Source organism: Dasypus novemcinctus, chromosome 13 (assembly GCF_030445035.2).
Source record: "Dasypus novemcinctus isolate mDasNov1 chromosome 13, mDasNov1.1.hap2, whole genome shotgun sequence".
In the NCBI taxonomy this organism is placed as follows: Eukaryota; Metazoa; Chordata; class Mammalia; order Cingulata; family Dasypodidae; genus Dasypus; species Dasypus novemcinctus.
Window position 1 is genome coordinate 80,551,968 of NC_080685.1, and position 13,672 is coordinate 80,565,639.

Consider the following 13,672-nt stretch of genomic DNA (forward strand, 5'->3'; position numbering starts at 1 on the left):
TCTTCAGTTGTTTTTAGATGGGATGCTTTATAAATATGAACTCCATCCATTTGGTAGATTATATTATTCAAATCCAGTATATTTCATTGAAATTTTGTTCATTTTTTTCTATCAATAATTGAGAGAGATTGATTTGAAATATTTTCTTCTAAGTATAGATTTGTCTAATTCTCTTTTCAGTTCTTTAGTATCTGCTTTGAATACTCAGGAGTTCTGTTGCCATATGCATAAATATGTAGAATTTGTAAGTCCCCTGGCTAAAATGACTTCTTTATTATTATAAAAAGCCCTCATTTATCTTGTTTATACTATCTTCACTCAAACCTACTTTGTGTGATATTCATATAGGCACGCAATGTTTATTTTGTTTATCTCCCATACTTTCACTGTTTTTTTTTCATAGATTCATTTTTTAATTTATTTCTCTCCCCTTTCCTCCATTTTCTGCTCTCTGTGTTCATTTGCTGTGTGTTCTTCTGCGTCTGCTTGCATTATCCGGTGGCACTGGGAAGCTGTGTCTCTTTTTTGTTGCATCAGCTTTCCATGTGTGCAATGCCACTCCCGGGTAGACTGTGCTTTTATCATGTGGGGCTGCTCTCCTTGCGGGGCACACTCCTTGTGCATGGGGCACCCCCTACTTGGGAACGCCCCTGCATGGCACGGCACTCCTTGTGTGCTGCAGCACTGCGAGTGGGCCAGCTTACCACATGGGTCAGCATGCCCTGGAGATCGAACCCTGGACCCTCCATATGGTAGACAGATGCTCTATCGGTTGAGCAATGTCCACTTCCCCTTTCATTTTTTATCCATTTGTATTTTTATATTTAAAATACATTTATTTTTCTTATTCTGAATATTTCTGCCTTTTAATTGTCTTGACTAGAACATTTATGTTTAATGTGATTATTTTATAGTAATGTTGAAGTCAGTAACTTTGTTACTTATTATACTTTTCTCATCTCTTTCTTGTCTTTTCCTCATTTATTTTATTTTCTTTAAAAAATCTGAAAATTGACAGAACTCTATATTCTACAAGCAATAATTCCCATTTCTTCCTTCCCCTTCTTCTGTGGTAAATTCTAATATACTTTTTGTTTTTATGGATTTGCTAACTGTACATTTTCATGTAAGTAAAACACACAGCATTTGTCCTTATATGTGCCTTGCTTATTTCACTTAGCATGATTTCAAGGTTCCTACATTTTGCATTATGTTTCAGAATTTCATTCATTCTTATGTCCAGAAATATTGCACTGTATATATTTAAAGTATTTTGGTTATTCATTCATTTACCAGTGTACACCTAGACAGGTTCCACATTTGGGCTACTGTGAATAAAGTAGCTGTGAACATGGTTGTATAAATATCTGTTTGAGTTCTTGTTTTCAATTGCTTTGGCTATTAAACTAAGAGTGGAATTAACAGGTCATATGCTAACTCGATCTTTAAACTTCTGAGGAACCAATCTATTGATTTTCACCATAGTTTCAGCAATTTGCACTCCCACCCACAAGGTATGAGGGCTCTAATTTCTGTGAATTTTTTTTTTAATAATAGTAATCTTTGTGGGTAGAAAGTGATATCTCTTTCGGACCTAATTGGCATTTCATTAATGGCTAATGATATTGAAAATCTTTGAGTGTTCTCATTGATCATTTGTGTATTCTCCTTGGAAAAATGTTTGTTCAAGTCCTTTTTCACTTTTTAAATTTTTTTGCCTTTTTGTTATTGATTTATAGTAGTTCTTTATGTATTCTGGATAGTAAATCCTTATCAGAAACCTGATTTACAGCTATTTTCTCATATTCTATAGTTAGCCTTTTCACTTTCTTGTTACTATCTTTTGATGCGCAGAAGTCTGTAATTTGTGAAGATGAATTAGTCTCTTTTTTCTTTAACTCATCTTTTGGCATCATATGTAAAAATCCAGTGATGCATTTTTAGATAATTTTTGTATGTAATGTGTGGTCATGGTCCAAGTTCATTCTTTTGCATGTAGATGTTTAGTTTTGTTACCACCAAGTGACCCTTATATATCACTAGGAGGAAAGCTAAAAATGGTAACACGGGACTGCATATGAGAGTAAATCACATGCAAAGCACTAATATGGGTAATATAGCATATACAAGAATTTTTCAAAATATAAATACAAATATACTAGAGAGAAGGAAAAAGAATAGCAGCTATGAATGGCAGAGGATGCATAGAGAGATTGAGAGATGATGAGGTTTCTTTGTTTTTTTTATTATTGTAATAATGAAGGTGAAGGTGCTCTAAGATTGTTTGACTTGATGAACACACAGATATGAGATTACACCAAATACCAATGATTTTACACTTTGGATGGATTTATGCTTTATTAATACATATCAATAAAATTGGTGTGTTAAAAAAATTGGCGAACCTTTGTAGATATGAGGGTTTACAGGCATATCTGTTTTTATACTTTACTTTATTGTGCTTTGTAGATATTGCATTGCTTGCTAATTAAAAGCTTACAGAACCCTGTGTCTGACAAGTATATTAGTGCCATTTTAAAGGACAGAATGCTCAGATTATATTTAGCATTTTTAGCAACATTTATTAAGGTATGAACATTGCTTTTTAGACATATTCTATTGTACATTTAATAGACTAAAATGTAAAGTGTAAAGTTAATTTTTGTTTAGTTTTTTAATTGAAGTATATCACTCATACATTAACATACATAAACAATAAGTGTATAATAATCATTGTGAACTTACAAAACAAACATATAAAACATCATACAGGACTCTCATAACTCATCCTACCACCAATAACTTGCATTGTTGTTAAACATTTTTAACTAATGATTAAAGAGCATTGTCAAAATATTACTACTAAACAAAGTAGTTCCCCCCAACCAATCTATTATTATCTTTATATCATTCATATATGAACATGCATAAACAATTAAGTATATAGTAAATGTTGTGAACTTACAAAGCAAAGAGGCATAACATCATACAGGGGTCCCATACATCAACCCTTCACCAACACCTTGTATTTTCATGAGACATTTGTCCCAGATTATGAAAGAATATTGTCAAAATCTTACGATTAATCATAGACTTCATCTTACATTTAGTGTGTTTTTCCCCCAACCCACCCTATGATTATCACAGAAGATGTAAACTTATAAAACAATCATGCACATATGCAGAATTCCCAAACAACACCCCGCCATCAACACACAACAATGTGGTGTGTCATTTGCTACAGATGAATTAATATCCTCTGATTGTTACCATTAGTGCACATTTGGCTCACATTTTCCATACTGCCTCAGTATCAACACAGCACATCTTTCACGTAGGTGCAAGAATATTATATTATGACTACTAACCTCCATATGTCACTTTAGCTGTACTTTTCCCATATCCCTCCACACTCCCAAAACCCTACCCTAATGATATACATTTGCTCTAGCTAATAAAGGACACTCTTGCATCTGCATCATCAACTGCAATTCTCACCCACCTCTTGGTTTACTGTACTATCCAGTTCCTAGATTATTCTCTATCATTCTGTCAATTGGCATTTACATAAATAGTCTACTATTTTCAGTCACATCCCCATTTATAAACTAGCTGTTACTCACTGTGTGTTACCATCCACTCTATACATTTCCACACTTTTACAGTAAAGCTAATTAAAACTTCTACATACATTACCCATCAGTAGTCCACTCAGTCCTTCTCTTATCTCCTTTAAGAATCCACTACCTATCACCAGGTCTTGAAGATATTTTCCAATAATTTCTTCTAGAAGTTTTATGGTTCTTGCTTTTATTTTTAGTTTTTTGATCCATTTTGAGTTAGTTTTTGGATAAGGTGTGAGATAGGTGTCCTCTTTCTTTCTTTTAGCTATAGATATTAATATTCTTTAAGCAGCATTCATGGAATAGATTGTTCTGCCCAAGCCATGTGACTTTGACAGGCTAGTCAAAAATCACTTGACCATATCTGGGAGAGTTATTTCTGAAGCAAAAATTTGGTTCCATTGGTCTACTGTGTCTGTCTTTAGGGCAGTACCATGCTGTTTTTACTACTATAGGTAGGTATTATGATTTAAAGCCTGGAGATGAGGGCTCACTTTTCCTTTTTTGATGTTTCTGGCTATTCAGGACTCCTTACCCTTCCAAATAAATTTAATGATTGTGTTTTCAATTTTTTCTTTAATGCTGGTGGAAATTTTTATCAGGATTGCATTAAATCTGATTATCAATTTGAGTAGAATTGGCATCTTAATGATATTTAGTCTTCCAATCCATGAGCATGGAATGCTCTTCCAGTTATTTAGGGCTTTTTTGATTTGTTTTAACATTGGGTTACAGTTTTCTGAATGCAAGTGCTTTACACCATTGGTTAAGTTCATTCCTGACTCTTTTGAGTTTTATCTGTCATATTTTATTTTCACCACTCTTTTAACACTTTTAGTTACTTTTATTGATATAATCTTCATTTCTGGGTTCCCTTCCAGGCCTCTCTCTCCTGTCTTTTCTTTTCAGACTCTAGCAAACCCTTTAGTATTTCCTGAAAATCTGGTCTCTTGTTTAGAAATTCTCTCAGTTCTATTTATCTGTGAATATTCTAATTTTGCCCTCATTTTTGAAAGATAGTCTTGATAGATATAAGATTCTTGGCTTGGAGTTTTTCTCTTTTAGAAGACCACTGTCTTCTTGCCTCCATGGTTTCCGGTGAGAAATCAGCACTTAATCTTATTGGATATCCCTTAAATATTATGCATTGCTTTTCTCTTGTTGCTCTCAGAATTCTCTCTTTGTCTTTGACATTTGACCTTCTGATGAGTATGTGTCTTGGAGTTGGTCTATTTGAATTATTTCAGATGGGAGTACATTGTGCTTCTTGGAGAGGGATATCTATGTCCTTCAATAGGGGTGGGAATTTTCTACCATTATTTCTTCAAATATTCCTTCTGTCCCTTTTCCCTTCTCTTCTCCTTCATAGACACCCATGACACATATGTTTGCACACCTTTTGCTGTCATTTAATTCCCTGAGACTTAGTTCAATTTTTTCCATTCTTTTCTTCATTTCTTCTTTTGTATGTTCATTTTCAGAGGCCATTTCTTCAAGCTCACTAATCCTTTCTTCTGCCTCCTTAAATCTGCTATTATATGACTCCAATGCTTTTTTAATTTCTTTGATTGCACCTTTCATTGCCATAAAGATCTGCTATTTCTCTGTGCATGCTTTCAAATTCTTCTTTGTGCACATTCAATGTCTTATTCTTAATATCCTTAATCTCTTTAGCCATCTCATTGAATTTTTTAAGGGGATTTGTTTGAACATCTATGATTAGTTGTCTCAACTTCTTTATGTCATCTGGAGGCTTATCTTGTTCCTTTAACTGGGCCATAGGCTCCTGTTTCTTGGTGTGGATTATAATTTTTGGTTGGTGTCTTCGCATCTGGTTTACTAGAGTATTTATTCTGGGGGCAGTTTTTCTCTTTAGTTAAGGGCTTTCTATCCTTTCTCCCTTGCTGGTTGTGCAGTAGGAGCCAAGCATGTAGTTGATGGTAGAAGCTGTGGAGCCTCAAGCTGCACTCATTGAGCCAGGGACCAATGAAGCTTCTTCCAACTTTCCCCTTTGCAAGTGATAGGATCAGAGTCACAGCTGTGTGGAATAATCCAAGTGCAGGCCTAGACTATATTTGCCCAGAGAGACTGATGAAGCTTCACATCCCTTTCTCCCCTTCCTGGGGCAGAGATGGAGCTGCAGGTGTGGGCAGCAATCTAGGCAGTGTGGGTTCAAGATGACTGCACTTACCCTGGCAGACTTCTGATTTTCAGTCTATGCCAGCCAAAGTTACCTGCAGTTACCTGTATAGGCTGGTGCACGGTTCCTCAGCCTCCTCCCTGCCAAGGTGGGGCTGAAGCCTAGGTTAGGGCTACAGGCTGATCTGCATGAAAGAAATTGATTCCTGTTAATACTGAGAGTTTCAGTCAGCTGGGCTTCCCCTCAGGCCGGGGTCAAAGTAAAAATGGTGGCCATCAGCCTCTTTCCGACTTGGGCTGGTTCACACCCCAGCTGTTCCCCAGGTTAAATCTCACCCAGCCAAATCTACCAATCAGTAGCTGAAATTGACAGCCAACCATATCCTCCTCCCCTGTTTCTGGGAAATGGAGCTTCTAATTCCAGCCACAGAATAACTCTGGGATGGCTCATGCTGCCAGAGTAGGATAATCACCGGGCTCCATGGCTTGACCAGTGATTTCCTGGAGAGCCTGGCACAGGTTCCTACAGCTTCCTCCATGCTGGAGGTGGCACTGGGGCCTAGGTTAGAGTTGCAATCTGACCTGGATGGAAAGAAGCCGGTCCCCACCAGCATTGGAATTTTCTGTCTACCCTGCTTCCCCTCGTACCAGGTCACAGAGTTACTGAATTGGACAGGCTCAAACTTTAGCTGTTCTCAGGTTTATACTGTAGCCCACTGAATTTACTCATCAGAAACTGAAATTGGTGCTGAACTATCTCTTCCTTCCCATTTTGGGAAGTGGAGCTTTCACTTCCAGGTGTGGAACAGCTCCCGAGATGACTTGTGCCTCTCGTGGAGGATGGGCACCAGCCTCCTGGGCATAGGGCACTTTACTTATGAGTCGTCATGGCAGATGGGCAGTCTCTTCCTTCCACTCCTTCAAGGATGTTGCACGGTGCTCTTCTGGCCTCCTGGAGTCCCCAAACAGGTGCTTCAGCTTGCTCCAGAGAGCTCTGTGTGTTTACTAACTGCCCTGTAGCAGAGCTTACTCTAGGACCTCCTTACTCCACTGCCATGTTGCTGGTTCTCCTCCATAAAGTTGACTTTTATGTTCATTGGGAAACTAAACATTTTGTGTGTCTCACTTTATTGTGATATTTGCTTTATTGTGGTGGTCTGGAACTGAACCTAAAATATCTCTGAGGCTTTATTTTTGAACTCTTAAGTCCATAGTCCATATGTCATTCCTTGTGCCATTAGAAGTCTATTGTGGTTACTGTAGCCTTGCATAAGTTATAAAACTAGGAAGAGTTTTCCACATTTGTTATTCATTTTCAAGATAGATTTGTCTATTTGAGCACCTTACCTTCCATAAGAATTTGATGATTGGCTTTTCGACTTTGGCAAGAAGGATATTGGAATTTTGGTTGGAATTTCACTGAACGTGTAAACTAATTTGGGTAGAATTGACATCTTAAAAATATTTAGCCTTCCAATTCATGAACCTGCAATTTCCTTTTCATTAACTTGGTTCTTTAATTTTTTTCACCATTGTTTTGTAGTATTCCATGTTTAAGTGTTTTACTCCTTGCTTCAATTTATTCACTAATATTTTGTTTTTTAATTGGTATTAAAATGGGGTTGTTTCTTTAATATCATTTTGAATTGTTCATTCCCGGTAAATAGAAACATCACTGACTTTTGCAAGTTGTTCTTGTATCTTGCCACTTCGTCAAAATCATTTATGCACCCTTGTGGTCTTCTTGTACATTATTTGTTTTTTTTATACATAAGATAGTATCTATCATCTGTGAATATGGATATTTTCATTTCTTTTTCTTACCTGATTGCTCCATCTTGAACTTTCAATATAATGCTGAATAGCAGAGGAGGAAGCAGCCAACATTGCCTTGTTCATTTTCTTACTGGGAAATCTTTCATTCTTTTACCAATGACTCTGATGTTATCTGTGGGTTTCTCATAAATGTCCTTTGTCATGTTGAAGTTTCTAAACATTTCTTGTTTTCTGAGTGTTTTTATAAAGAAATGGTGCTGGATTTAGTTAAACTCCTATTAAGTGTCAGTTAAGATAATTACGTTTCCCCCCATCATTCTTTTAATATGATGTGTTATATAAATTGATTTTGTTGAACTAATCTTGCATGCTTGGGATAAGTCCCACTTGGTCATCGTGTGAAATCATTTTAATGTGCTCTCAGATTCAGTTTGCTAGTATTTTGTTGAGGATTTTTGCATCTCTGTTGCTAAGGACTATTGTTCTGTAATTTTCCTTTCTTGTGAACTTTTTATCTGACTTCAGTGTTATGATGTTAACCTCATTCAGTGATTGAAGAACTATTACCATCTCTTAAATTTCTGGCGTATTTGAGAAGAACTGTGAAAAATTACTTATTATTTAATTATATTGTAATATCGCTTGCCTTTTTTTTACAATACTGTGTGTTGAACATATGTTTGTGCTTTCTCCCTTTTAGAAACGTGTTCAAAAGTAGATATAAAAATCTACAATGGTTTCTTTTCTGAATCTGATTACACATATCCTTTAAATAAAAAAACACATTACCGTTGTAAATCAGGATATATAATACCAGAAGGTAAAACATCGGGATCAATTAAATGTTTGCAAAGCGGCTGGTCTGCTCAACCCACATGCATTAGTAAGTAATTTAATATGTTATTATTCATGAGAGTTGTACCACAGTTCTAGTAACATAATTCTTCTTGGAGGGAGGATATGTGTTTCCATTTGAAAAGATAAATATACACACATTATATATCTGTGTGTATATACAAATATAATGTGTATTTAAAACTGTTTTTCTCTCTCTACAACCTAGGTGGTTTTGAAGATTTTCTAAGAACAATTTGCTTACTTTACTTTACTGACTAACTTTATTATCTGATAAGCACTCAGGGATATTTTGATGTATATAAGATATAAACTTCCTATTATTTAAATTTCTTTTTTTTTCCTTTAAATTACCTTGATTTCTCTGGACTCTGGTTAAGGAAAAATGATTAATGTTGCCCCCATGTCAACACATTTTGTACTAATTGTGATTGATTATCTATTACAAAACTTTCTTGTTATTAAATAGAAAATTTTCATTAATACATTCATCTCTTAATCTAATTAATCTATTTTCTCTCGTATGTATAACTGCTAACAGTTATATTACCTCTAAATTCTCTAATTTTTCAATATGTCAATTTCTTTTTTTTTATTTTTTAATTTTTAATTTTTATTGACTTTGTAATAATATTACATTAAAAATATATATGTGAGGTCCCATTCAACCCCACCCCCCCCACACCCCACCTCTCCCCCCCCCCCAGCAACACTCGTTCCCATCATCATGACACATCCATTGGATTTGGTAAGTACATCTTTGGGCACCTCTGCACCTCATAGTCAATGGTCCACATCATGGCCCATACTCTCCTCCATTCCATCCAGTGGGCCCTGTGAGGATTTACAATGTCCGGTGATTGCCTCTGAAGCACCATCCAGGGCAGCTCCATGTCCCAAAGACGCCTCCACCTCTCATCTCTTCCTGCCTTTCCCCATACCCATCAGCCACCATGTCCACTTTTCCCAATCCAATGCCACCTCTTCTATGTGGACATTGGATTGGTTGTGTCCATTGCACCTCTATGTCAAGAGGAGGCTCAGATTCCACATGGATGCTGGATGCAATCCTCCCACTTTCAGTTGTAATCACTCTAGGCTCCATGGTGTGGTGGTTGTCCTTCTTCAACTCCATCTTAGCTGAGTGTGGTAAGTCCAATAAATCAGATTGTAGGTGCTGGAGTCTGTTGAGGCTCAGGACCTGGCTATCACATTGTCAGTCCAGAGATTCAAATCCCCTAAATATATCTTAAACCCCAACATTAACTGCACCTCCAGCACATTAGCATGAAAGTCTTATGAAGGAAGATCCCATCTGAGTCCAGATTCATCACACATAAACACCATTTCCAAAGAGGGGCCATCTGACCTGGTAGTTAACCCCATCGGCCATGACCATAACTCCCATGGGTCTCTTTAGCCCTCAAAGGAATCAATATCTGGGGGTTGTATCTGCTTTATCTATCTCTCTGACTCTGCTCAGTTGTACATGAGGGCAATCCTTCTGCCAGCCTCCAGACTCTTTTTTAGAAACTCGTAGCCATATAAACTCATTTTTCCTTTCCATTTCCCCCTTACATTAGGTCAAACAGCATTTTAAAGTCATGTTATTTTATGTAGACAGGGATATTCTGCTGATCCGCATTGAACCTTCCATATAAGGTCATTTTCCAGTTGCATCATCAGTTGGTAGTTGATAGTGGTCCCTCGTTGCCAGGGAGGCTCATCCCCGGGTGTCATGTCCCACGCTGGGGGGAAGGCATTGCATTTACATGCTGAGTTTGGCTTCGAGACTGGCCACATTTGAGTAACATGAAGGCTGACAGGAGGAAATTCCCAGGCACAATGTTGCTCTAGGCCTTGTTCTTATTTTAGGCTTATCAGCTCACAAGCATAGTCATTAGCATCAGGGGCTCACTGTTGAACCCTCACTCCCTCCCGGTCCCCACCGCTGCACCTGGGAGACTGTCGCTGCTTCCCTAGGGACCACGGCAGAGCACCACTGGCCAGGAACCCAGTACCCCCCCTGCTGTGGTTTTTAATTGTTGCCACTATGAGTATATCCAAACATTACCATGCACCCTGGACATATGTTCTGTACAGCTCCCTCTCAGCCATATATCACCTGTCATTGGTATCCCATACCAGTATCCCTACATTGCCATTGTTGAAACACTCTGTGATCCAGAACTCCCCGAAATTTGAAGCCCAATATAATGTCATGGTCCCTTACTAGGGAATGGCATATAGCGATGGGTTTAAAGGTTAGATAAAGAACTTGGATAAAGTTAGATAAAGAACTTAAAGAATGTTGACTTGAAAAAATTCTACATCCTATCTTTTTCTTTTTTTTTATTTTTCCCCCCTAATTATTCAGCTTCTCTTCACAGAAGTCCTAGACCACAGCAATGCATATATATAGTATACAGCACTCCCATACATCCACCACAAAACCTTTTTCCTTCCACAGCGATACTCTTACACCCTATTCACATCATATTTACTTAACGTGATGTACAGAGTCTGAGACATTAGCTTTCTAACAAGGTGACATCTGTGCTTACATTATGGTGCATACTTTAGGATACACAGTTCTTTACATTCTTAGTTATCCTATGTTTTACATTATGGTTTACATTATCAGTCTGTCATCTCCTATATGTTATGGTATAATATTACATGTTTTATATCCATCCTTGTGTACTCTCAAGAGACTCCTCTCTTACCCCCCATTTACCTTGGTTCCACACATTTAACGTCCATTTTCCCTTCCACCTTGGTGCCCACAGTGACAGCCAACCTCCGTTTCCTGAGGAGCCACTTCCAGAGATAGATGGAATAGTGTTCAGGGCCTAATTTGCTCAACTGCCCCAATGCCCTGGGAGCCACCCTTTCTCTCGAGGGATACAGTTCCCTCTATTTGATGGCATTAGTCCTCCCCAGGATGTGGGTCCACCCCCACTCTCACTACTTGGGTTTCTACCCCATGGTGTCACCCACTCTGGCAGAATGAGCATTTAGACATTCCCCAGGAGCCTGTCCTGCATCAGACCCTCCCCTCCGAGCATTCTAAACAGGTAACCCTCTTTATTATATTTTGATATGATTTTCTCGGCATTTTACTCTCCACCAACACCTGACCCTCTCCTGTGTTCGTATGCTACCCCTCCCTCCCCCCACTTTTGGGCAATGTTACCCATCCGTCCCTCCCCAGCCACCCTCAAACCCGCAAAGCCCCAACCAAAGGCAACCCCTTGCCCCCCTTTTATCTCTTCTTTGTGTTCATACTTACCACCATCTCGTCTTAAATTCCACCCCTGCAGACATCGGCTCATATCCTTCCTCCACCCTCCGATTTCCTGTAAGCCTATCGTTCAGTCTCTTGCTATCTAGGGCAGCTTGTTTATTTCATATCATTGAGGTCATGTAGTATTTGTCCTTCAATGTCTGGGTTGCTTCACTCAACATAAGGTTCTCAAGATTCATCCATGTTATCACATATGTTTGTAGTGTGTTTGTTCTTACAGCCGAGTAGTATTCCATTGTGTGTATATACCACATTTTATTGATCCACTCATCTGTTGATGGGCATTTGGGTTGATTCCAACTTTTGGCAATAGTGAACAATGCTGCTATGAACATTGGTGTACATATATCGGTTTGTGTCCTTGTTTTCAGTTCTGCTGGGTATATACCCAGCAGTGGTATTGCTGGGTCATATGGCAAATCTATGGCTAGTTTTTTGAGAAACCGTCATACTGTCCTCCAGAATGGTTGGATCCTTCTGCATTCCCACCAGCAGTGGATGAGTGTTCCCCTTCCTTCACATCCTCTCCAGCACTTGTATTCTTCTGTTTTTTTCATAGCTGCCAATCTTATGGGTGTAAGATGGTATCTCATTGTAGTTTTGATTTGCATTTCCCTGATAGCTAGAGATTTGGAACATTTTTTCATGTGCTTTTTTGCCATTTGTATTTCTTCTTCAGAGAAGTGTCTGTTTAAGTCTTTTTCCCAGTTTTTAAATGGGTTGTTTATCTTTTTATTTTCAAGATATAGAAGTTCTTTATATATGCAAGTTATAAGTTTCTTATCAGATATATGATTGCCAAATATTTTCTCCCACTGTGTGGGCTCCCTTTTTACTTTCTTGACAAACTCCTTTGAGGTGCAGAAGGCTTTAATTTTGAGGAAGTCCCATTTATCTATTAGTTCTTTTGCTGCTCGTGCTTTTGGTGAGATATTCATAAATCCATTTCCTATTACAAGGTCCTGTAGATGTTTCCCTACACTGCTTTCTAAGGTTTTTATGGTCTTGGCTCTTATATTTAGGTCTTTGATCCATCTTGAGTTGATCTTTGTATAAGGTGTGAGATGGTAATCCTCTTTCATTCTTCTACATATGGCTATCCAGTTCTCCAGACACCATTTGTTGAATAGGCCACTCTCTCCCAGTTGAGAGCATTTGGTGGCTTTATCGAATATTATGTGGCTGTATATGTGAGGTTCTATATCAGAGCTTTCAATTCGATTCCATTGGTCTATGTGTCTCTCCTTATGCCAATACCATGTTGTTTTCACCACCGTAGATCTGTAGTATGTTTTGAAGTCAGGTAGTGTGATTCCTCCAATTTCGTTTTTCTTTTTCAGTATGTCTTTGGCTATTCGGGGTCTCTTTCCTTTCCAAATAAATTTCATAGTTAGTTTTTCTAGTTCCTTAAAGAAGGCTGCGTTGATTTTTATTGGGATTGCATTGAATGTGTAGATCAGTTTTGGTAGGATAGACATCTTAATAATGTTCAGTCTTCCTATCCATGAACAAGGAATAGTCTTCCATTTATTCAGGTCTTCTTTGATTTCCTTGAAAAATCTTGTATAGTTCTCGGTGTATAAGTTCTTTACCTCTTTAGTTAAATTTATTCCTAAGTATTTGATTTTTTATTTACTATTGTGAATGGTATTTGTTTCTTGATTTCCTCCTGATCTTGCTCATTATTGGTGTACAGAAATGCTACTGATTTTTGCGCATTGATCTTATAACCTGCGACTTTACTAAACTCATTTATGAGTTCTAGAATCTTCGTTGTAGATCTCTCAGGGTTTTCTATGTATAGGATCATGTCATCTGCAAATAATGAAATTTTGACTTCTTCCTTTCCAATTTGAATGCCTTTTATTTCTGGTTCTTGCCTCAGTGCTCGAGCAAGTACTTCTAAGACAATGTTAAATAGGAGCGGAGACAGTGGGCATCCTTGTCTTGTTCCTGAGTTTAGAGGGAAGGA

General features: G+C 37.8%; 1 protein-coding gene across 1 annotated transcript in view; it reads left to right on the forward strand.

The window, feature by feature from the left end:
* LOC101424440 (complement factor H-like) overlaps positions 1-13,672 on the forward strand; it is a 67,149-nt gene that overhangs the window by 35,579 nt on the left and 17,898 nt on the right. The window contains exon 7 of the mRNA XM_071207301.1: positions 8,239-8,421. Within this exon, the coding sequence (XP_071063402.1) occupies positions 8,239-8,421 (183 nt within the window). The remainder of the gene's footprint in view (positions 1-8,238; positions 8,422-13,672) is intronic.